Below are 22,706 nucleotides of genomic sequence, written 5' to 3'. Positions count from 1 at the left end.
TCTGCAAACCTCTGTGCAGGAGGCAAATATTCAGCTAGCCACCAGTGTCATCATTCCTGTGGAGGTACTCTAACCACCTCCCTTCCCCAAAATTGGGAAGGTGATGTTCGCTCACTCCTAACATTCCTGAATGGCTCCATGATCACCCAGGCACACTAGTCTAACTCCAGTCATGGGGGCTGCAGCTATGGCTACCTGCCTGTCTGCTATGGAGTAAGCATTTCAGTTCTCATTCTGGATTCATGTCAATCATCCAAAAGCAGTTTCAGCAAACTCCAAACAAAAGCAGTTCAGTGAAACCACGTTCAATGAACACTTCCAGAATTGTTTTGCATGAGGTCAAGCCCCCCTGTGCTCCCATATAGGTGGGCACCCCCCCACCCTCCTGTGGAAAAATAAATAATTATATATACCAACTCCGAGGTTGCACAACAGTGGAGAAAAAGGCTATCTCTTCTGTCGATGAAAGTGGTTTCAGTGACCTGCTTTCATTTTATTTCCATTCAACAAAACTGCCTTAGGTAAGATGACATGTTCTCTCTCATTTTTACTCATCAGGCAGAACAAAAGCACTTAACACAGGTACCACATGCAGGAGCACTATCTGTTTAAGTGACTTGCTCAGATTTACACTGTTTGCAAAGGAAGCATGAAGGAATCAAACCCATAACTTTAAGCTGAAGCTCATTTAGCAGTTCAAAGCCTTAACTCCCTGTTCTGTAGACTGTAATGACTAGTCCTTGTTCAAAGCCTTAACTCCCTGTTCTGTAGACTGTAATGACTAGTCCTTGTTCAAAGCCTTAACTCCCTGTTCTGTAGACTGTAATGACTAGTCCTTGTTCAAAGCCTTAACTCCCTGTTCTGTAGACTGTAATGACTAGTCCTTGTTCAAAGCCTTAACTCCCTGTTCTGTAGACTGTAATGATTAGTCCTTGTTCAAAGCCTTAACTCCCTGTTCTGTAGACTGTAATGACTAGTCCTTGTTCAAAGCCTTAACTCCCTGTTCTGTAGACTGTAATGACTAGTCCTTATGCACTCTTCTACCATTCATACTTGCTCCACAAATTTTCCAAAATGTTCTAAATTCCTCAAGTATAGTAAAACACAAATTGAACTTAGGGAAAAGAGCATTCTTTGTATCAGATGCTTTACTCTGGAATGATTCCTACATAGTCTTATAAACAATGAAAACTCTGATAAATTTCTGGATAACTTGCACACCATTTTTTCTCCATCTCCACCTGTTCGAAAACTACAGTTATCTCTGCAATTCATGTTCTGATTTTTCCCTGATGTAATACCTTTACTGTCCTATTTAGTGTAAACTTACTGTAATTTCTGTAGCTGAACATTTGCAGTGCCAAGAGCTACTCCTTGTCAGAATATTATATATACCCTCCTCACTGTAAACCCGCTGATGTGGTTATAACTCCAATTTTAGCTGTAATTTACGACTTATTTAAGTCATCTATGAAAATGCTTTTTAGCTCACCCTTCTAAGTCAACAAGTAAATAATTAATACAGGATAGAAAGTATTCTGCTTTATACAACTTCCAAATGCAGCCGTGGTGGTACAGCGGTAGCGTTGTTACCTCACAACAAGAGGTTCTCCTGTTCAAGCCACAGCTGGAGTGCCTTCTGTGTGGAGTCTGCAAGTCCTCCCTATGGTTGAGTGACCTTTGAAAGACATGTGTGAATGAGCATGCCTTTGCTGAAGGTTGGGCGTCAGGCTGGCAACTTGGCACCATAAAAATCGATTGCCAATCATTAGCAGACCGGAGTTCCGCTGTGGTGACCCTAACACATTTTTACCAGCTGCTATAACCCTTCTGTTAAATAAATGCACGTGTTATGCACCTGGTTCTACCATTAAACACACAGCCATCCAAAGTCTATGCAAATGAATTTAGTAAACAAAAGCATTAAACAATGTACATTTAATCAGATATGTATGCATAACTGCAAGGCCCTTCCTTATTTCAGCATTCAAGACTACAACAATAGCAATAAAATAACATATGGTTTACAGGCAGCATTTCTAAAACTGTACTCAGGAGCAAACAGCAGGAATGCCTGGCTATAACTCTCAATACATCAACTATTAACAACATATGCCCTTGTCCTTGAACATGTGTCATTCAGCACTGCTCACCTGATCTAGGACACTGTTTTAATTCCATCTTCTGCTCTGTTTCAGGGATGTATGTCATCAAGTCAAATGAAGAAACGTACCTTGATGAGCTCAACTATAATTTTTCTGTCAGCATTAATCTCCCCCCATTCCACCCCACTTGCAAACGTGATCTCTCTAAGTGCACTTTTTGCACTACTGATTATCTTTACCAGGAACAAGCACTAGTTCATGCAGCAAAAATATGTAAATGAGATGGGTGTAAACTACCACTCACCCCTCCTCCCTAGCCCTGACATATTGGTTACCAAGATGTTATTAGTTTGCTCCCTGAGACCACCACCATTGCCAGTAAGTTAACACAACCACTGTGGGCTTTGGCATGGGGGGGGGTGAATAGGCAAAAAGTAGTATTCTAGTCATATGTCCACTTACAGCATTTTGCTAGCTCTTATTGCAAATAATGCAGGAATTACTCTATAAGCCAATGTTCAGACAGTCATTGCAGTGTTTGTGAATATCTAATGACTTACCTCTGCAATACATTTGTCCATAATCGCATTTTTCGTACTGGCCCAGACTGTGATGTTGCTGCGGTTGTATCTCTTCACCAACTCTGATACCTGTAGAAGACATAGAGGTCACTGATAGACTTAAACATTACAGATCATTAAGTAACACAAAGCATACCTTCTCACACAGAGTAAGGGGGGTCATTTTGATGGAAAACATGCTGTTGTCTCATTGAAACTGGAAAGAGTCATAAAGAAATGTGATTAGGTAGTTTTACTATAATAAATTTTCAAAAATGGCAAAGTATTTATTTGTTGCAAAGTATTCCGATGCTGGCAACGGATTGGTGCTGGTTAACTCACATTCGGTGAGTAGTAAGAACATGAGATGTACACACACACACACACACACACACACACACACACACACACACACACACACACACACACACACACACTACCATGGTTGGATTTATGTCCTGAGTTGAGGTGAGAATTTGGCTGAGAAGGGGCTAGCTGGAATAGCAGAGAACTGAACCATTGATAAGCTGTTGCCTTCTGGGGGAGAATGGTTTGGGTAAGGACTCTATCACAGCTTGATATCTAATGAAGGTCTACATCCTAGCATAGGCTATATCTATATCAGAACTATGTAAAACTGGAAGTATGCATAAGGGCGTTAGCGTTCTGCATCTGGTACTCATGTAGCACTGTTTCTTCTCTCATCAGTTTTGTGTCATGTCTTTGGCAACTAATTACTGTTGGAAATATTTGAAGTAAATATAGCTAGTGTATCTAGAAAGACAGTCTGATAAGAGCACAACAGGGAACTTTTCTTTAATTTTTTTTTTTAACTGTACTCAAAAAGACTAAAGATCAGATCACTGAATAAAAGATTTTATTTATTAGACATAAAGAAAATCAATACAGTAACTTTATAGCCATGATACACCTCTTAATGTACCATAACATAACGTAACATAACATAATAAATTAATAATGTCAGCACTGGGAAGATATTAAAAATGGCAGCACTAGGAACTTCATAAAAATACTCAAAGTGTAATGTAAACCGAATAGACTGGCTGGCGTTTCAGCTCTTCAGCACTGTTCCTGTTGTTTGGTAACTTAACATAACATAATATAATATAACATAACATAACATAACATAATATAATATAACATAACATAACGTAACATAATATAACATATAGTATAAAGTAACTTAACATAACATAGTATAAAGTAACTTAACATAACATAACATAATATAACATAACATAACATAACATAATGTAGCATAACATAATGTAACATATAACATAACATAATATAACATAACATAATGTAAGATAACATAACATATAGTATAAAGTAACTTAACATAACATAACACAACACAGCATAACGTAACAAAACATAACATATAACAAAACATAATATAACATAATGTAACATAGCATAACATAACATAATATAACATAGGTTCATAGGTTCATACTAGGCTATCTGCCCTAGGGCATTTATAAGCCTAGCCCAGAGTTTTTGTGGCTTTCGCCACCCCTTTAGTTTGAAGGATACTATGCCCATTATTTTGCTGTGCCTCTGTCAAGCAGTGACACTGAGGTTATCCCTGGGGTATACCTGCGATCTCCCATCCATTGGTCAAGATTTCCCTTGAACAAGGCCAGCGAGGTGCTCTGCCTCACATGAACCGGGATTTTGTTCCACAGCATAGGGAGTCTCTGGGTAATGAATCTGTCCCTCCAGCACATCCTATTAATAGCCGTGTCGAGGTTTAAGTCTCTTGACCTTGTAGTTCTGATGGATTTAGATTTTTTGAGGTGAAGCATGTTCATTAATTCCGGGTTGGACATGGCCTTGTATGTCAGGCACAGGTCACCTCTGAGCAGACGGTAAGCGACTGACTAGAGCTGGAGTTCCTTCAGTCGGGCAGCATAAGACATATTTTTGAGACCCTTTATCCTTTTGGTAAGAAACTTTTGGGGCCTTTCCAATTGCTGCAGGTGTCGGGTCAGATACATTCCGAATGGGGCATTGTACTCAATCACTGGTCTGATGAGTGATGAGTACAGAGGAACGATGACCTCCCTTGATCTAGATGTGAATCCCTTCATGACCAGGTGGGCAATGTAGAAGGTCTTCCTAACTACTTTGGCAACGTGAGTGTCAAACGAAAGATTACTGTCAACCTGGGTCTCCAGATCCCTGATAACCTCTTCTGTGCTTAGTGGATTGCCACCTATATGGTAACTAGGGGTAACCTTGTTTTTCCCGAAGGGAATGTCTATGCATTTTTTGGCGTTTAACTTTAGGCCATGGCTCTGGCACCAGTTATCCGTTTCTATGAGACCTTTCTGAAGGATGTCTGTGTCAGATGGGTTTTCAACTATGGTGCCCAGTTTGCAGTCATCTGCAGACTTTGTCAGCCATAATCCTCCTGTGTTTGCCTGTACCTCTGAAAAGTAGATGCCGAACAAGAGTGGGCCCAGGACTGAGCCCTGTGGGACACCACTTGTGACAGGCTTGGAGTCTGACATGGCGCCAGCAACTCTGACCCTGTGGGTTCTGTTACTTAGCCAGTTTGCAACCCATCTTGTGACGTATGGGTTTACGTTTAAGCTAGTGAGTTTTTCAATGATACCCGAGTGGGGTATTGTGTCGAAAGCCTTTGCCAGGTCAAGGTAGGCTGTGTGGATTGCCTTGCCCTTGTCAATGGCCTTGGTGACTGTTTCGAAAAAGTCAACCAAGTTTAAAAGGCATGATCTGCCCTTGACAAAGCCAAACTGCATTGGATCCAAAGTCTGCAAGTCCCCTATGTCTTTATTTATGAGTTCCATTATGATCCTCTCCATAGCTTTGCAGACCAGGCTTGTCAAGCTGATGGGACAGTAGTTTCCGGGGTCAGTGGAGGCACCTCCTTTGTGAAGTGGGACCACCGTTGCTGTACGCCACTCCTTGGGTACGTATCCTGAGGTAAGAATAAGATTAAACAGCTGCCCTAACTGCGGGTTTAATTCCTCATTGAGTTCGTGGAGCACACAACCGGGGACACCATCTGGTCCCGTGGATGCTGTGTTTTTCGCCTTGGAGAGAGCAGTTCTCACCTGAGCATTTGAGATGTTTGGAGGACTACAATCCTCTGGTATAGATATCTCTCCTTTGGGAATTTGCACTGAACCTGTCAGCCAGTATGTTGGCAATGTCTGTAGGTTCCGTGATTTTTACATCATTTTGCACTAATTCTGAGCATATCTGGGAGTTTCCTCCCAGGTTTCTAACATAGCTAAAAAAGGCCTTATGATTGTCTTTTGAGTCCTTAGTGATTTTTCTCTCAAAATTTGCCTTGGATGCTTTTATGAGAGATCTCAGTTTTTTACTTATAATGATCAAGGGTGTCTTCCCTTTTACGGATTTTGCTCTATCTTGTAGTAGCTTCTTCCTTTTGTTGTAAAGCTTGTTTATGGCTGGGGTCCACCAGACTGGACGCTTGCCTTTGGTACAAAGAGTCTTTGTTTTGTTTGGGATTGCCTGATCCATGCAGTCCTGGAGGTGCTGGTAGAAGGCATTTGTAAGTGATTCAGCGGTTTGAGTAATGGTTTCCGCTGGCTCGGGGGCCTTGAAAGAGACCACGCCAGTCTTTAGGAGTGTGAAGTTGGCTTTTGAGAAGTTCTTCACTGTGGTCTTTTTTATCTGGGGTGGGGGTGGGATGTGGACTTCCAGTGAGATTAGTTTATGATCTGATCTCACCAATGATGGGTATACCTCTGGTGTTGAACATTGTGACCTCATGTTTGTGATGATGAGATCTAGTATGTTTTCACCTCTTGTGGGGATGGTGACATAACATAATATAACAATGTAACATAACATAACATATAGTATAAAGTAACTTAACATAGCATAACATAACATAACATAACATAATGCAACACAACATAACATAACATACTATAACATAACAATATAACATAACATAACATAGCATAATATAACATATAGTATAAAGTAACGTAACATAACATAATATAATATAACAGAACAAAACAATGTAACATAGCATAACATATAGTATAAAGTAACTTAACATATAACATTGATTCTAATTTACTGTTGTTATTGGTGCATTTTTAATTTTTACAAATATTTTGTTTGTATTATGTGGACAATTTTTGATTTAGAATTGTTAAGAAGTTTTAATGTACTAAAAAATATTTTAGTTTGATGTAATTAGTCCATTAATTCCACTGGAAAGTTTTTTACTGACGAGATTTTGATATGTCATCAGTGGAAGAATTAAGTTTGTATGAATTTATTTAAAAATATTTATAGTACAAATTGATACTTTTTAATAATGACACTTTCAAAACTTATGTAAAAAAGTAGATAAATGGTTCACATCTCTTTTATTAATTGTTCGTAAGATGAGATGTTTTACATCACTTCCTGTAATTAAGTTTTTAAAAAACGAGAGCAGGGGAGAGCACTCGTTTTTCTGAAGAAGTTCACGTTTTTATTAAAAGTGAATGAAAGCGCTAATTTGAATTGTGCTTTTTGTGGTTTCGTAACCAGTTTACCACCAGCTGTTATTTCGTGGATTAACATATAACATAATATAATATAACATAAGATAACATAACATATAGTATAAAGTAACTTAACATAACACCACAGCATAACGTAACATATATAGTATAAAGTAACTTAACATAACATAACACAGCATAACATAACAAAACATAACATATCATAACATAACATAATATAACATAATGTAACATAGCATAACATAACATAATATAACATAACATAATATAACAATGTAACATAACATAACATATAGTATAAAGTAACTTAATATAGCATAACATAACATCACATAACATATAACGTAATGTAACGTAACGTTACATAACATAACATAGCATATAGTATAAAGTAACTTACCATACCATACCATAACACTACATTTAGAGTGAAAGTTCTAACTGCTTTTCACTGATATAGAAGGTTATGATTGGGTCTCTGATCCTAAGCAACTTATTATATGTTCAAGACACAGATGTCATGAAATTCATCTCAAGAGCGAATCTTGATAGGTGAATCTTGGCATCCATGTCAAGAGCACATAATATGGGGTTGTGATGAGAAGACCTACTCATAGTTCTTTGCAGTGCATGGAGCTTTATCTACTCCATGTACTGCCAGGTACAAAACAAAGTGTACAAATGTGAGGACTTTCACTAGCTTTTTAATGTACTTCTCAACCTGCAGACATTGAAAACAATTGCAAAAGCTCTTGAAAAATAGGTAAACCCAGCCAAAAATCTGGACATTTGATTACATAAAATTTGAATACCAAGTAGCACATTACTCTTCCTGCTTCCACTAGGAATGTGGCACACTATTCAAAAACACATTTAAAAAAGAATTCAAACAAACAAAACAAACAAAAAGTGACAAAAATAATGGGAAGTATGAACACATTATCAAAGAGACAGTGCAAAATCTGTAGACTTTATTACAACATTCTGCTACACGAGGTCATTTATTTTTGCTTCTGAAAGACGAGATGCAAGACGTGTGTCCTCTTTTTTCAATTTATTGGAGTCACTAGTATGCTGGTCATACAGTATGCTTTTCTGTGAAATGATCAGCTTCAAAATTCACATGTGATGAAGAGGGATTCAAAAAAATTGTGTGAAAGGATAAATCAAACCTGAAAATAGGGACATCCTCCAAATTAGAGACATACCAGCAAAACCAGATACATCATATGCAAGGTGACTCAGGCCTTTGAAAGCCTACAAAACAGTGCTACCAAATTGACAGCAGGCAGAAATAATAAAGCTGCCAGACACTTTCTTTAGCCATACTTTTTGTTTGTAAGTGTGACAGATGGAAGTACCTAACAGATTTAAATCTATTTTACCTTCTGCTGCTGCTCCTCTGTTAGCCCCTAGTGCAAGACCTGACCTTAAGATTGCTTAGGGGAGCTTAAAAAGTTTACAAGCTTACAGTAAAAACAACAACAACAGCAAAAAAAGATGCTAAGTGTTTTGTCGGCTTTCAAAGCTGTAAAGAACTTAGTGAGAACTGTCAGAAAGGCAGTGTAAGTCAGTATTTTGCATTGACACTCACCTTTTATGCCTCTCAACAGTCCAAATGGTCACAGAATGTCCAGATTTTTGCATCATATGTTTGGTCTGTTCCTCATACAGTCTGTGGTTTTCGGACAAATTACTGAGGATTGAAGACACTAAATAATGACATATATTTAAGTCTCAGACTTCGGATATTTCAGAAAATGCACGCAAAGACACATTCTTTTAGTCTAGTAACTTTCTAAGTTTATAACAGAAGTAAGTACATGTTCCCAATTGACAACAGGCAGAAACAAATCTACTCTACCACTGCTGTGTGCTGGTCAGTACTGGCAGATTTTATTGCCTAGCCTGAGACCTGACCTTAACAACTTAAGCAGGGAGTGCTTAAGATTTGTTATGATTGGGCTTAACTAATTTGTCTTTTTCTGAATATTGGAGCATAATGACTGCACTCCATGCACTACAAAAGAATTCTGCGTACACGACACCACTAAGAAATCAGCATTCAGCTAATTAATTACGACTCACTGGGAGATGATATTACTGAATGTGCACATTACAGTAAGTCAACCCAATCCTGCCACTTGCAATATGGAACTAAAAAGTAGCTGTAATGCAACTCATGTCACTTACATTCTGACATGGAAACAAATCCCAGAAAAGGGGAACTTTGTGTGTGTGTGTGTGTGTGCATGTTTGTGTGTGTGTGTGTGTGTGTGTGTGTGTGTGTGTGTGTGTGTGTGTGTGTGTGTGTGTGTGTGTGTGTGTGTCTGTGCGCGTGTGCATGTGTGTGTGCATATACATCACAATCCTCTGTCTATATTGTTTGCGTTTACTTTTTTATCTTTTGCATTTCTTTTTTTAAACATTCTTTTTTCGCCTAGATCTTGCAAGCAAAACTCATTCCACTCTCCACCACATCAGCAGGAGTGCAACATTGCTGAACTCTGCTACATATAGTTTTGCACATTAAACCTCTTTTAGTGCGGAATAAAGAATATAAGTGTTAGCATTACATGTACAATACCTTGAACATTACACCTGTTTTAGGGAAAAATAAAGAACATAACATAACAGAAGTGTTAAAGTTACTAGTATGACATCTTTTATATTCAGAGGTAATGATTTTAATTAACATTGAGAGCGTACAAAATCGTGTTTTCAACTACCTCTTAAGACGTAACCATAGCTACAAGTCTGCAGGCCTGCACATGCTGCAATAATTCCATGCCTGTGATGCTCCTGAGTAACCCTTGCAGTAGAACACACCCATTTATCTTCTGTGTTATGTGTATAAGGGGTACAACTCTTGACGTTTTGGTACTTAGTACCATCCAGCCATAGGACAGTGAGGATCAGCAAAACGGGAGATCAAACGATGTAAAATTTATACACAGCATGCAGATGATGCAACAGTCAGTCAATGTTAGTATTCAGGAAGTCTCAGTCAGGGTTTCTGAATGTGACTACAAGGCAGAAGGTGAATTCTCTGATGAAAAATATCCATCGAATAAATCTAGTACACAGTCCAAAGAAAATGACATATTCTGATGTGTATATCCAAGGGGAAGGCCAAAGACTCAGTTCTTGCTATGTGAAGCATACATGCAATTCATTTTTACACCAGTGAGGCATCGTTTAACTGCTCAGATTAGCAATTTGCAATCATCTCATCTAATCCTGCCAGATATGATAATGCAATGGCATCCTTATAAGGTTGCTGCAGCATTTTCCAGAAACACTACTGGCAAAAAAAAAAAAACAGATCAAGCTTACCAGTTTTAAGTTCTATTTCTTTTCTTTCCTTTCCTCTCATTCCCAAATTTATATATTGCATTCCTATATGATTTGTATAGACTCTCAGTCTTTATGGAATACCTACTATAAAATATAATCAGTGTAACAAAGAGATCTGCTTACTTAATCCTACTGATTAAAATTGTGAGTCTTAGACTCCTTAATTTACAGTCTGAAGTCATGTGGAAAGGACATAGTATTAGGACAGGAATTTTTCTTTAAACGGTGTGTGCTGCCCTATCTTAAATAAAATCAATAACAAATGCATTAGCTATAAAATGACTTAAAACATCTGAGAAAAATAGTCATGCTAAGCGTGACTGCATGTCAAAAGCACAATTTTGATCTAATTTTATCTAATTAGTGTCACTTTCAAGTGCTTTCAGATGCAATAATACTTCTGAATAATGGATGTTAACACATCCATTGCAGTATGCTTATAACTGCATTATGCCTGTTCTAGTATTCCTTCTTGTAAGCACGTCAGGACTAGGTCCCTTCCTATCAATTGCTGATGTCTTCATTCAGAGTAATCACAGATTAAGATTCCTGCAATTGTACATCTCTGCCGGGACATATGCTACTAGTTTCAAAGTGTAATGACATCACCTGACATCCTTGAATTTTCTAAGAGTATTTCAGTTAATGCTTGCTATTACCTTAGAAGAAGTAAGAATAGCACTAAGGAAAATTAAGTCAGGGAAAGAAGCAGGTTCAGACGAGGTCACAGCAGCTATGATCAAGATGTTAAGTGAGATAGGGGTATTCATAGCAGTGTGTGGAGAGAAAGGCATATCCCAAATGACTGGAGAATAAGCATAGTTTTGCCAGTGTTATTGCGCTTCTTTCAGCTTTTCCCAGTTAGGGGTTGCCACAGCCGAACTCCGGTCTGCTAATGATTAGCAGTAGATTTTTTTATGGGTACCGAGGTATCAGCTCGACGCCCAACCTTCAACAAAGGCACAACCATTCTACGCATGTCTTTTGAATGCGGTGAGGACATGCAGACTCCACACAGAAGGCGCTCCAGCTGAGAATCGAACGGGAGAACCTCTTGCTGTGAGGCAACAATGCAACCGCTGCACCACCGTGGATTTTTTATACTTGTGCCAGTGTACAAGAACAAATTAGACATCCACAACTGTGGGCAGAAAAGAGGTTTTAAACTCCTGTCACACTGCATGAAAGTTCTGGAGGGTCATTGATAAACTAATACGCAGAGTAGTAGAGAGTAAAATGGGAGATGAATAGTGTAGATTTAGATCCGGATGCAACACAACCGATCCGATGCTTGCAGTGAGACAAATAGTTGAGAAGAAGTTAGAGATGAGGAAAGAGTCCAACTGGGTGTTCCTAGACTTGGAGAAAGCAAAAGACAAGGTTCCAAGAAAGCTGATTCAGGCAGTCTTCCAGTGGTTCGAAGTCTCAGAAACATAGGTAGAATTAGTGCAGGTTATGTATAAGAAACAAATGACTGAAGTATGAATAGTGCTCATTCTCACAGAGGGGGTTTTAGTGGGAGTGGACGTGCATTAGTCTTTACTTCAGAGCCCACTGCTATTCATACTGGCGATGGACTACATCTAAAAACAGGTCCAAGGGGACAGAGCAACAAATTTGCTACATCCAGACAATGTGGGATTACAGGCAGACTCTGAGGAAGAACTTCAGCAAAGCATAGGAGAATGGAATGCAAGGTTGAAGGTACACGGGATGAAACTGATAAGACAGTAGTGATAGCAGCAAATGCGGGAAATCAGAAGAAGCTAAAGAATGAGATAGAAGGAGAAATCGTGGTATAGGTTATCAGCTTCAAGTATCTGGGAGGGGTGGTTGGGGGGAAAGATGTCTAAATGAAGAGCTCAACGGTAGAATCAGAGGGGATGCAGCCAACTAGCATAGAGTGTCAGGTTTAGTATATGAGAGTCGAATTGCAAAGAAGCTGAAAAGTAAAGTGTACAAAACAGTGGTACGACCAGTACTACTGCATGGTACAGAAACCTGGGTAGTAAAGGCAGACCAGATGAGGAAGATAGAGGTGATGGAAAAGAAGTGCCTGAGAAGGGTGGTAGGATGCAAACTGTGGGACAGATGAAGACATGAGGACATCAGAGCAAAAGCCATAGTACCTCCAATTACAGAGAAGGTCAAAGAGAGCAGATTAGTGTGGCTTGGGCATAGCTACAGAAACGCAGAAGACAATCTGGTGAAGAAGATTTTGGACAGACAGGGAGAAGGCAAGAGGAAATGAGGGCATCTGACAAAGAGATGGACAGATTGTGTAAGACAACATCTGTGACAGTCAAGTCTGCTGAAGAAGGAAGGACGGTGGCACTAAATCAAGAGAGATGGCAACAGCTGACACAACACCCTGACCCCATCTAAAAATGCAAAAATGGGACTTGATGATGATGGTGTTTGCTATTACCACTGAACAGCTGGATTTTGGCAAGCCATCACTACCTCAGCAATCTTTCCCTTCATCTTAAGCTGTGTAACATCACTGGTAACCTATTGGCAGCATTTAGGCAAATCATGTTACTCTTCCTCCTTCCTCCCCATGGATAGTAGCACGTCCCTGGAATAATTAATTGTTGTCCTCCTTCACCCCACAACTGCCTCAACTTTAGTTTGTTTTCTAACTCATTCCCTCCAGTACAACTCTTTTGAGTGTGTACCTTTCACTCCTAGTGGGTGTGGCCTGAGCCTTTAAAAATGAAGTTATCACCTTACAGTTCTAAAAAATACTCATTGACAGTGGTCCGATATCAATACAATTGTGTTTGCCATCATGCCTGCTTCAAGATAAAATATTCCGATACCTTGTATGTAGCATGATTTTGGAATTATTAATGCAATATGAAAAAGTAATATGTGACGCCTAGAGGAGCAGTAGGAGATAACTGCATATGCACCTGGAGGCGTCATTCGGATGTAATGAGCTAAGTCAGAGAGATGCTGAGATTATATGTGTAACATCATGCCTGTCTGCTGGGGCGGGGCAAAGTCAATAACTATACCTTTTATGTCCATGGGTAGACTGGATACAAGAGGACTAGCTAGGGTGGGGTGAATCTGAATGGTATGCAGCCAGTTTTCTCATCACTCTGTGGACTGCAGTGGAGTAACAGTTGTGGCACTGACCTCAGGTGGAGTGCTGAAGGGATATGCCTACAAGTTTACCAAACAACAATGTCCACAGTACATACATTGTGAGTAACTGTCTACACTTAAATGTCCATTATGTTTAATCTTGTGATCATGGTCATAGCTAAAAAGGGTCCAAAGAACAGGACACTTACCCCAGTAATAAATTAATAAATAAATGATTTTCGGTTATTGCTGATGGCCCTGTGTCGTGTCACTCTGTCTAAACTACGAGGCACTTAGCGATCTGCAGAGGTTGGCATGGAAGTGAGACAGAAGGGGCCTGAATTCTTGGGTGGCTGGTCAGTTGCAAAAAGTAACTAAAATAGTTCAGTGACTGCATGGTGGCCCCACCTCTACCAGTAGGTATCACATCAACCCCTTTTCTCTCACAGCCCCATGAAATGAGTGCTGAACTAGAACATTACAGGTTTCAATACCACTAGCTTACCTTTTTTTTGGAAGAAGTTTTCATGAGCATTCAGATGCATAACCTCAAACACCTGCAGTACTTTACATATAGTATGTGTGTTCAGTTAAGCTTTTATGTTCTTTGGTGGTAGGACACATACCTTTTTTATAAGCGGATCATTATCTTCCTTGATCTCCAGGTTCACAGGGGTCCTTGGAAACTCTCGGAAAACATTTTCTAACAGTGAAATCTGATGGTCTGTTCCAGTGCTGAAATGCCCTGCACATTGAGAAGAAAAACGACAGATTGGTTTATTCAGGAAATGAGGGATTCCAGTCCCTTCTACCCCAGACCTATGCAAATTAGGTAACCATGACAATGGAGCTTAACTAATTAAGCATCAGTGCATGGTGGGGGGTGCATGACAAATAGAAGTTTACGCTGCTGCAAAAAACTCATTAGAACACAGCCCCTGCATTTCACACAACTCTGGTATATGATGTTAATGCATTTATGAAGTTGATTAATATAAACCAGTAAAGAAACAGTCAGAGAAAATCGAGCATTTATCCCATTTTTATTTATTTATTTATTTTATTTTATTTTACATTTGTTAACTGGGAAATTACAACTGGACCAGGTTCATTTTCAGCGGAGGTCCGGGGAGAAAAGCTCCGGCATCATGTTATACAAATACAGTACATCCAGCATAATACACAAAACAGGTTACATCATGTATGCTGAGCATAGTAATATAACAAGAAATTAATAAAACACTCCAGGTAAAAGAAGATATAGAACATAGGTAAAAAGACAATGTCAGTTATACTTTGGTAAGAGAAGAAAATATATCAAGTAAGATTCTACAGTTAAAAGTACCCTTTCAGCTGACCAAGCCTACAGGGGATCAGAGATCCAGCATGTGATCAGAGAGGAGTTTGGGGAGTTAATAGCAGTGTGTGTAGGGTTATGTGATACAAGGGCATAACAAGGTACAAAGATGATGCAATTTGAGGGAGTTTTTGAATATGGATGTGGAGGGGGCAGTGGACACGGATAGGGGAAGAGAGTTCCAATTTCTGGCAACAGTGTGGGAGTAGAGCGCTTTTCCTGCATTATTGTTAGCCTTGGTGATGGAGAGGAGAGATTTTTAACTGGATCTTAGGCACTGGTTTGCAGTATAGACAGTAAGTAGGTTGGATAATGAGGGTTTTTTTCAGGATATTTGAGAATATTGTAGGCTGTGCCCAGCTGGTGATAGTTAAGTAGTTGTGGTAGCTCAAGCCATTTTAGTTCTTTTAGTGCAGTACAGTGATGGGTTCTATAGGCTGAGTTAGTAGCAAACTTTGCTATTTTATTGTAGCTTGATTATAGTTTGTCTAGGTCACATTGTCTGATTTGGGTAAAGATTGGTGCTGCGTATAATAGAGTTGAGAGGAGGTGGCTTTGTGCAAGAGTGACTCTTGCTTTTTGTGAGAGAAAGGACTTGTGCCTGTACAAGGAGCCTAGCTTTTCGTGTATTAGTTTTATGGTATATGAGATGTGAACATCAAAGTGGAGATTATTGTCTATTTCAATGCCCAGAAGTTTGGTGTGATTAGAAGGGGAGATGGTGGTGCCGTCCTTAGATGTTATGGTAAAGGAGAGGGTTTTTTATCTATTAGGGGTAAATAGTAGCAGTTTTGTCTTTTTGGGATTTAGAATTAGTTGGATACCTGATATCCATTTTTCTACTGAGTTAAAGGTATCTTGAGTGAGTGTATGTAGGGTGGTGGGAGATGAGACGGAGCATTTCAGGGTTGAATCATCCGAATATTGTATGAGTGTGGCATGTTGTGTAGAGCTATTGAGGTTATTTGTGAAAACAGAGAACAATAGTGGGCCCAGTATAGAGCCCTGTGGGACTACTATGGTGGTTGGAAGTTGTGTAGACAGAGTTCCCTTCCATTGGACTGATTGTTGCCTGTCAGATAGGTAACTTCTGAACCAGGCTATAGTAGAGGAGGTGAAGGATAATGATGTTAGTGAGTCTAGTAGAATGGAGTGGGAGACCATATCAAATGCCTTTGAGAGGTCTAGGAAAATGGCTGATACATATTTTATCATTCCTGTGAAGGTTTATATGATTAGTGAAGGATAGAAGGGCTGTGGTAGTGCTATGATGTGGACGGAAACCGTGTTGTGTGGTAGATAATAGATTGTGTGTATTAAGAAATATCATCACTTGTAAGTGGGTGCATTTATCAAGAATTTTGGACAGGGGGCAAAGGATGGCAATAGGTCGGTAATTGGAGAATCCGTAGGAGTTGCCTCTTTTATAGAGAGGAATGATGTGAGATACTTTCCAGAGTTTGGGTATGTAGGTTTCTAGTATGGAGCGGTTGATAAGGATGGAGACAGGATATGATAGGGAGTCACTAGCCATTTTGGGGTATGCAGCAGGTATGTTATCAGCTGCCAGTGTGGTTGGCTTTAGTTTTAGGAGGAGTTTTTAATAGTTGAGGTGGGCACTTGTGATAGGCTGAAAGAGGGGGTGGTGTGGGATAGGTTAGGTTCTGATTGAGGTAGACTGTTTTTGGTTATTTGACTGGACAGGGTTAAGATGGATTTAGTAAAATGGTTATTAAATTGAGAAGCTATGTCTAGGGTATTGTTAGCAGAGCTGGGTGCTGGAGTAGTGGTTTGGCCTGACTTTAATAGGGAGTTAATGGCATGCCAACATTTTTTGGATTATTCGAATATTTCCTTTGGGCACTAAGAAAATAGTTTTGTTTGTTTATTTTGGATTCAGCCTTTGCCTTGTTTCTAAGCTGTTGATAGTATTGCCTGGAGCTAGGGGTTTTGTCAGTTTTCCAGATGTTCCAGGTTTTATCTCTGGCTTTTAGTAAGGCTCTGGTATCCCTATTTAGCCAGGATGCGTAGCTGGAGTTAACTCTGATCTTTCTGCTGGGAGCTAGACTGTTAAGGATGTTAGAGAAGGTAGTATTGAAGTAGTCTACTGCCTGGTCTAGCCCAAGTGTCCGTAGTGGTGCCCAGTTGCAGTGGCTTAGGACAGTATTTAGGTGTTGTGGGGTAAGGTTACGGTCATCTTGTACTAATTTGTAGACAACTGGTTTGGGGTGACTGGAGTGTTTGTGGAGTAGGAAGGTGGGGAGATGATCACTTAGGTCATCTGGGAGACAGCCTACCATATAGTTTTGTTTGGGATAGTTGGTTAGTGTCCAGTCGAGTATGGATTCTTTCTTTGTTTTCTTATCTATTCTAGTTGGTTCTTCAATTAGTTGAGAGAACCCATATAGATTGATATGTGTAAAGGGGCTGCTGGAGTTACAAGCTGCCCAGTCAGTGTTAAGGTCTCCTAGTAGGATTGTTTCCTGAGGTAGATTGTCCTTTGTCTAGTGTAGGATGTCTTCTATTATGAGTGAGTTGTTGCCTGGAGGTATGTAGCATCATATTATATTGATATTCTTGGTGTTTCTTATGGATAGGACAGAATATAGGACTTCAGCATTTTGAAAAGTGGGTGGTATAGTTTGCAGGAGCTGGAGGTTAAGGGTGTTTTTAAAGAGAATGGCTACTCTTCCTCCTTTCTGGTTTGTTCTATCATGTCTAAGTGCATTATACCCTGGGGGGAAAGTCTTCATCTTGGATACTGGGTTTAAGCCAGGTCTCTGTAATGGTGAGTACATCAGGGTTGTAGTGGGCTATGAATGTATGTAGGTCTGTTAGATTGTTGGTAATACTTCTTATGTTGAGATTTAGGATCAGCAGGTCAGATGTTTGTCTGGCTGAGAGGGGACCTGGATTTGGGTAAATGTCACCAGAGGTTAGCAGAGTTTGTAGGAGTGTCAGTATGTGGTTTTTAATATTAATTGTTTGTGAACTTGGTCTATGCGTGTTTTTCTTAGTGTGGTGAGATTGTGTCATTTTTGTTAGTGAGTAATATGTAGTTGTAAGATTTATGATTGTGGGGCAGATATAGAAGTGTGAGAGGGTTTGAGAGGGTGGGTAGTGTGGATAATGTGATAGGAGTAGTTGTGCAGTGGTACATCTGTTTGCAAAGAAGTTAGGAATGTTAATGATAGTAGAGCTAGTAATAGGGATGTGAGTGTGGGTAACATGATACCACTCTGAGTGAGTAGTACAACTAGGATTCCTGGTTGGTTGTGTGTGAGGGTGGAAGTGGGTTGTCTAGAAATGTGTTGTTGGCAGTGGGATCAGTGTAGGATGTAATTGGATTGGAGGGTAGGGGGAGATAGGATGAGTAGGTTGGGCTAGTTGTTAGGGAATTAGGGGTTGAACTACTGGTCAGGTGATTAGGAGTGAGAATAAAAGTAGAAGTAGTGGGGGCGGGTGGAAATTGGGGGCAGGGAGAGGAGCGGAACAGGCTAACAGTGACTCCAAGTGATTTTTAGGCTTTGGTAGTATGTAGTGTTAGCTTAAATGGTTATATGTTAAACTGAATTGTAAACCTAATTTTTAAATGTAATTTAAACTGTATGTTTGCACTAAGTTATAGACTATGTTATGGGGACAGAGTATAATTTCTTTAGGCTTTGGTAGTATGTAGTGTTAGCTTAAATGGTTATATGTTAAACTGAATTGTAAACCTAATTTTTAACTGTAATTTAAACTGTATGTTTGCACTAAGTTATAGACTATGTTATGGGCACAGAGTATAATTTCTTTAGGCTTTGGTAAGTATGTAGTGTTAGCTTAAATGGTTATATGTTAAACTGAATTGTAAACTGAATTTTTAACTGTAATTTAAACTGTATGTTTGCACTAAGTTATAGACTATGTTATGGGCACAGAGTATAATTTTCTGACATTCTTAAAAGGTATAAAATTAAAGCTGGGGTTAGTTACAGATGAAACAGGATAGGAAATTAAATGCTATTTTATAGATTTGAGTATTTCTCAAAAAAAAACAGACTTTCATTTTGGGGGGGCACTAACTGGAGAGCATTATACAGCTGTTTCTTCCTAGTGATGTACTCATCAGTACAGTGGTTTGATTAAGGAACTATACAGCAGAATATAGTAATACACTCACTAACATTTGTTTAAGTTAATGCAGGTAAGGTATTTTACTATCTAGACACTTGGAAGTTAAGCACCTACATTAGTGTTTAGTCTCTTTAGTTGCAGGACAAGTGTTTGTGGGTGCCCAATGCTCAAGAGAGAAGTTTGAAGTTTCCACTGCTTGATATGGGGGGGGGGGGGCAGAAACCTGCTTGACCTAATGGGTGGATTGAATTACTGAAAGTAAAATAGAAGAAAAATGTAAGAGAGCATTAGGTTAAGGCAGCACATACTGTGTGTCCAGTCAGATTGGACTTGATTTAGCAATAGTCAATAACAAAAACATCAGGTAATGGTTATTCTTGCTTCAGCACCTGACAACATAAAATCTTTTCTTATGGCAACATACAAAAATAAAATGTAAATAATATATAAAGCAGTTCCCTACTAAATTAAGCATGATACACTTTCAATATATTTAAACACTAGTCAGTGCAGTTAGGCAGAGCAGTTAAATGCAACACGTGAAATAGCCCTTCTGGCTCTATAACAGTAAACAAGGAAAACAGAACATATCTAGGTGCATATGTGACAGCAGTTCATTAAGCAGAATTATTTAAAGGCATCCTGCAGTGTTAAAAATAACAGAAACAGACAGTATAAGCTGTTGTACTAAATAATTATGTATTAAACCACAATGTACAGCATACCTTGAATGCAAAAACTTACAGGGGGATGATTACACACCAGGGGAGACAAACAGCTGCTGTGGGATTTGAAACAAAAAAAACAAAATGGCACCCTGGGTTAAAATTACCTCAGGCTATCCAATACAGAACAAAAACAGAGTCTGTCACATAAAATTGATTAGTAAACTGTCCTTATCCTATGTATTTGTTACTAATAATTTTACTTCCTTATATGTTTCTCAGCATTTCGCAAGCACTATGACTTGTGAGTTACTGTACATAGTATCACAACACAATATGACCAAATAGTCAGAAAAAGGAACTTTCAAATATTTTGCCATTTCTGAAGTGGGGAAATCTCAGAGTTTGTTATACTATTTCAAGGAAATTTTTGCAAGAAAGCTTTTCAAGAGAAAAAAAATAAGTCATTGTTTTGACTCTGACTGTATTGTTTTGCAACATTTTGTACCATGATTTCATCGCAGACCACTTTTCTCTAGGTTTTCTTCTTGATGTCTTCCATCTGTTAGCAGAGGCTGAACATACAAAACAGCTAGTTTAGATCATCATCTGGAAAGTTATAGAACGTCAGTATGCAAGAAGGCTCTAGTTCCTGCTGGAAGGGACTCCTGGACCACTTGCCTGAAGAAGCTATCACTGAATATTCAGTCTTTCCCCTCCCTGACTGGCCATTCAGGGATTCCCTGAATGGTCAGTCACTAACGTGAACTTATTTCCTAACTTGGATGACCCATACCTCAGCTCTCTGTTCCTGGATGTTCCTGAGTGTTCTAGATAGCATAAAATCCAGTAGTCACTGGGACCTTTGTTCATTAAAGGCCTCCATATATAGATGCCAGTTAGTCCATTTTGCCTAATAACATTCAGGGCAGCATTTTCTGCAGTTAATAACATATGAATAACAACAGAAGTGAGGGGATAACAATTATCAGACTGCTGCTATTGTCATTCAGTCATTTATTCATGTTTAGACATATCTTTAGATTTATTTCCAAAAAAAAAAAAAAAAAGGTTACACTTTGAGATCTCTTTGAAATGGGAGGTACCATTCTGGATGAAAAGTAGCAAAGCACAGTGGTCACAATACTGTAGCCTTGAATGTCCTATAATCCTATGACACATTTCAAAGTTAATTGTTTGGGGTTAAAAATCTGTTAGGAAGTGGAGCTCTGGGGAGTAATTTTGTTGTAGGTTTTCTTCCTGCTGTAGGCTGCTTGCACCTGTTTATCATGCTGAAGGCCTTAAGACACTAGCAGTCCCGGTGGGACCACTCCTGACACTACCAATCTTAGAAGGGCTCCCCAAAAACTGTAAAGCTGTCACTCTCTATTAATGACACATAGGCATCATTTGGATAATTTTTGTATACTGTAAATTATGAGTTCATTTTAAGGGAAGTGAGTATATTTCCTTACATGTTACCAAAAAGTCTACAAAAAAGGGATAGATTTGGTAAAAATTATGTCAAGGATCTTGTCATGTTTAGAGCTGTTGTCAGAAACAGGACAATCCATTTCAGTAATGCATGCTAACCCTAACCCTAACCTCACACCGTACCTTACAAAAACTTCCCATAACTCTGCCACTACACAAGACACACACAGACTCATAAACACACAATACAAACATAACAATCTAACCCCTTACCTAGCCCCAATCCTAACTCCAAAATACACACACTCACACACAAACACACAACACCTATACAAACCCAAAGAAACAGCATGTCAAGATATTGGACATTTGACTATCTGGACTTTCAACAATCTCAACCATGCCTAGCATTTATTGACTATATATACACACAAACACACACACACACACACACACACACACACACACACACACACACACACACACACACACACACTAAAGAGCCGATTATCCGAACGTCAATTATCTGAAACATAAATTATCCAAATCTGAACGCAGCCTTCCAAAGTTTTCAAGTAGAAAAAATATAAAGTCTGAGTGTTTTTTGAGCTTGTACTACAATAATATACTGTATATTTGTTTTATTTTTCTTCTTTAATGTTAATCAAAAACATTTTTAGAAGTTTTTTTATCTGGTAAATTATATGTTTGATTATCCGAACAGTCTGATTATCCGAACTACCCTAGGTCCCAATTATCCCAATTAGTTTGGATAATCAACTCCCACGGTGGTGGTGCTGCGGTAGCATTGTCACCTCACAGTAAGATGCTGTCTGGTTTGATTCTCAGCTAGAGTGTTTTCTGTGTGGAGACATGTGAATGGGTGTACCTTTGTTGAAGGTTGTGTGTCAGGGCTGGTAACTTGGCATGTAAAAATCAGCTACCAATCATTAGTGGACTGGAGTTCTGCTGTGGCGACCCCTAACTGGGAAAAGCTGAAAGACACAACAACAGTTTGGATAATCAACTCTTTAGTGTGTGTGTATATATACATATATATATATATATATATATATATATATATATATATATATATATATATATATATAATGTATCTTACTCAAGTACCTCATTTATATCTATAAGGTCCATGAGAGTTGCATATTTCTGGGAAAAAGATATGCAAGAGTGTATGGTTGGGGTGGAGGGATTCCGGAAGCTGAAGAGGATGGTAGTAGTTTTGTACTAAGGAAGTGCTGGACTTAAGAGATAGCCAGATTGTAGATGCAATGAGTTTAGAAATGAGTAGAAACATTCAAGGATGCATGGAATGACTAAGTACCATTAAACCGGTAATAAGAACAGTAAGGATCTTCTGAAAGTTGTATAATGCACCTCTATTTGTTGGTGGTAGCTCAGTTTTTCAATATGCAAATGGAAAAATACTTTAATAGTTAAGAACACTTGGA

General features: G+C 38.9%; 1 protein-coding gene across 1 annotated transcript in view; it reads right to left on the bottom strand.

Annotated features, from left to right (window-relative positions):
• GDPD3 (glycerophosphodiester phosphodiesterase domain containing 3) overlaps positions 1 to 22,706 on the bottom strand; it is a 318,837-nt gene that overhangs the window by 136,059 nt on the left and 160,072 nt on the right. The window contains exons 5-6 of the mRNA XM_044086278.1: positions 14,289 to 14,407; positions 2,666 to 2,755 (exon numbers count right to left, since the gene is read on the bottom strand). Of these exons, the coding sequence (XP_043942213.1) occupies positions 2,666 to 2,755; positions 14,289 to 14,407 (209 nt within the window). The remainder of the gene's footprint in view (positions 1 to 2,665; positions 2,756 to 14,288; positions 14,408 to 22,706) is intronic.

This window comes from Protopterus annectens, chromosome 10.part0, assembly GCF_019279795.1.
Source record: "Protopterus annectens isolate FY-2018-M chromosome 10.part0, PAN1.0, whole genome shotgun sequence".
Classification (NCBI taxonomy): domain Eukaryota; kingdom Metazoa; phylum Chordata; order Ceratodontiformes; family Protopteridae; genus Protopterus; species Protopterus annectens.
Note: the sequence above shows the minus strand (reverse complement) of the source record. Positions and strands in the feature narration are given on the sequence as shown.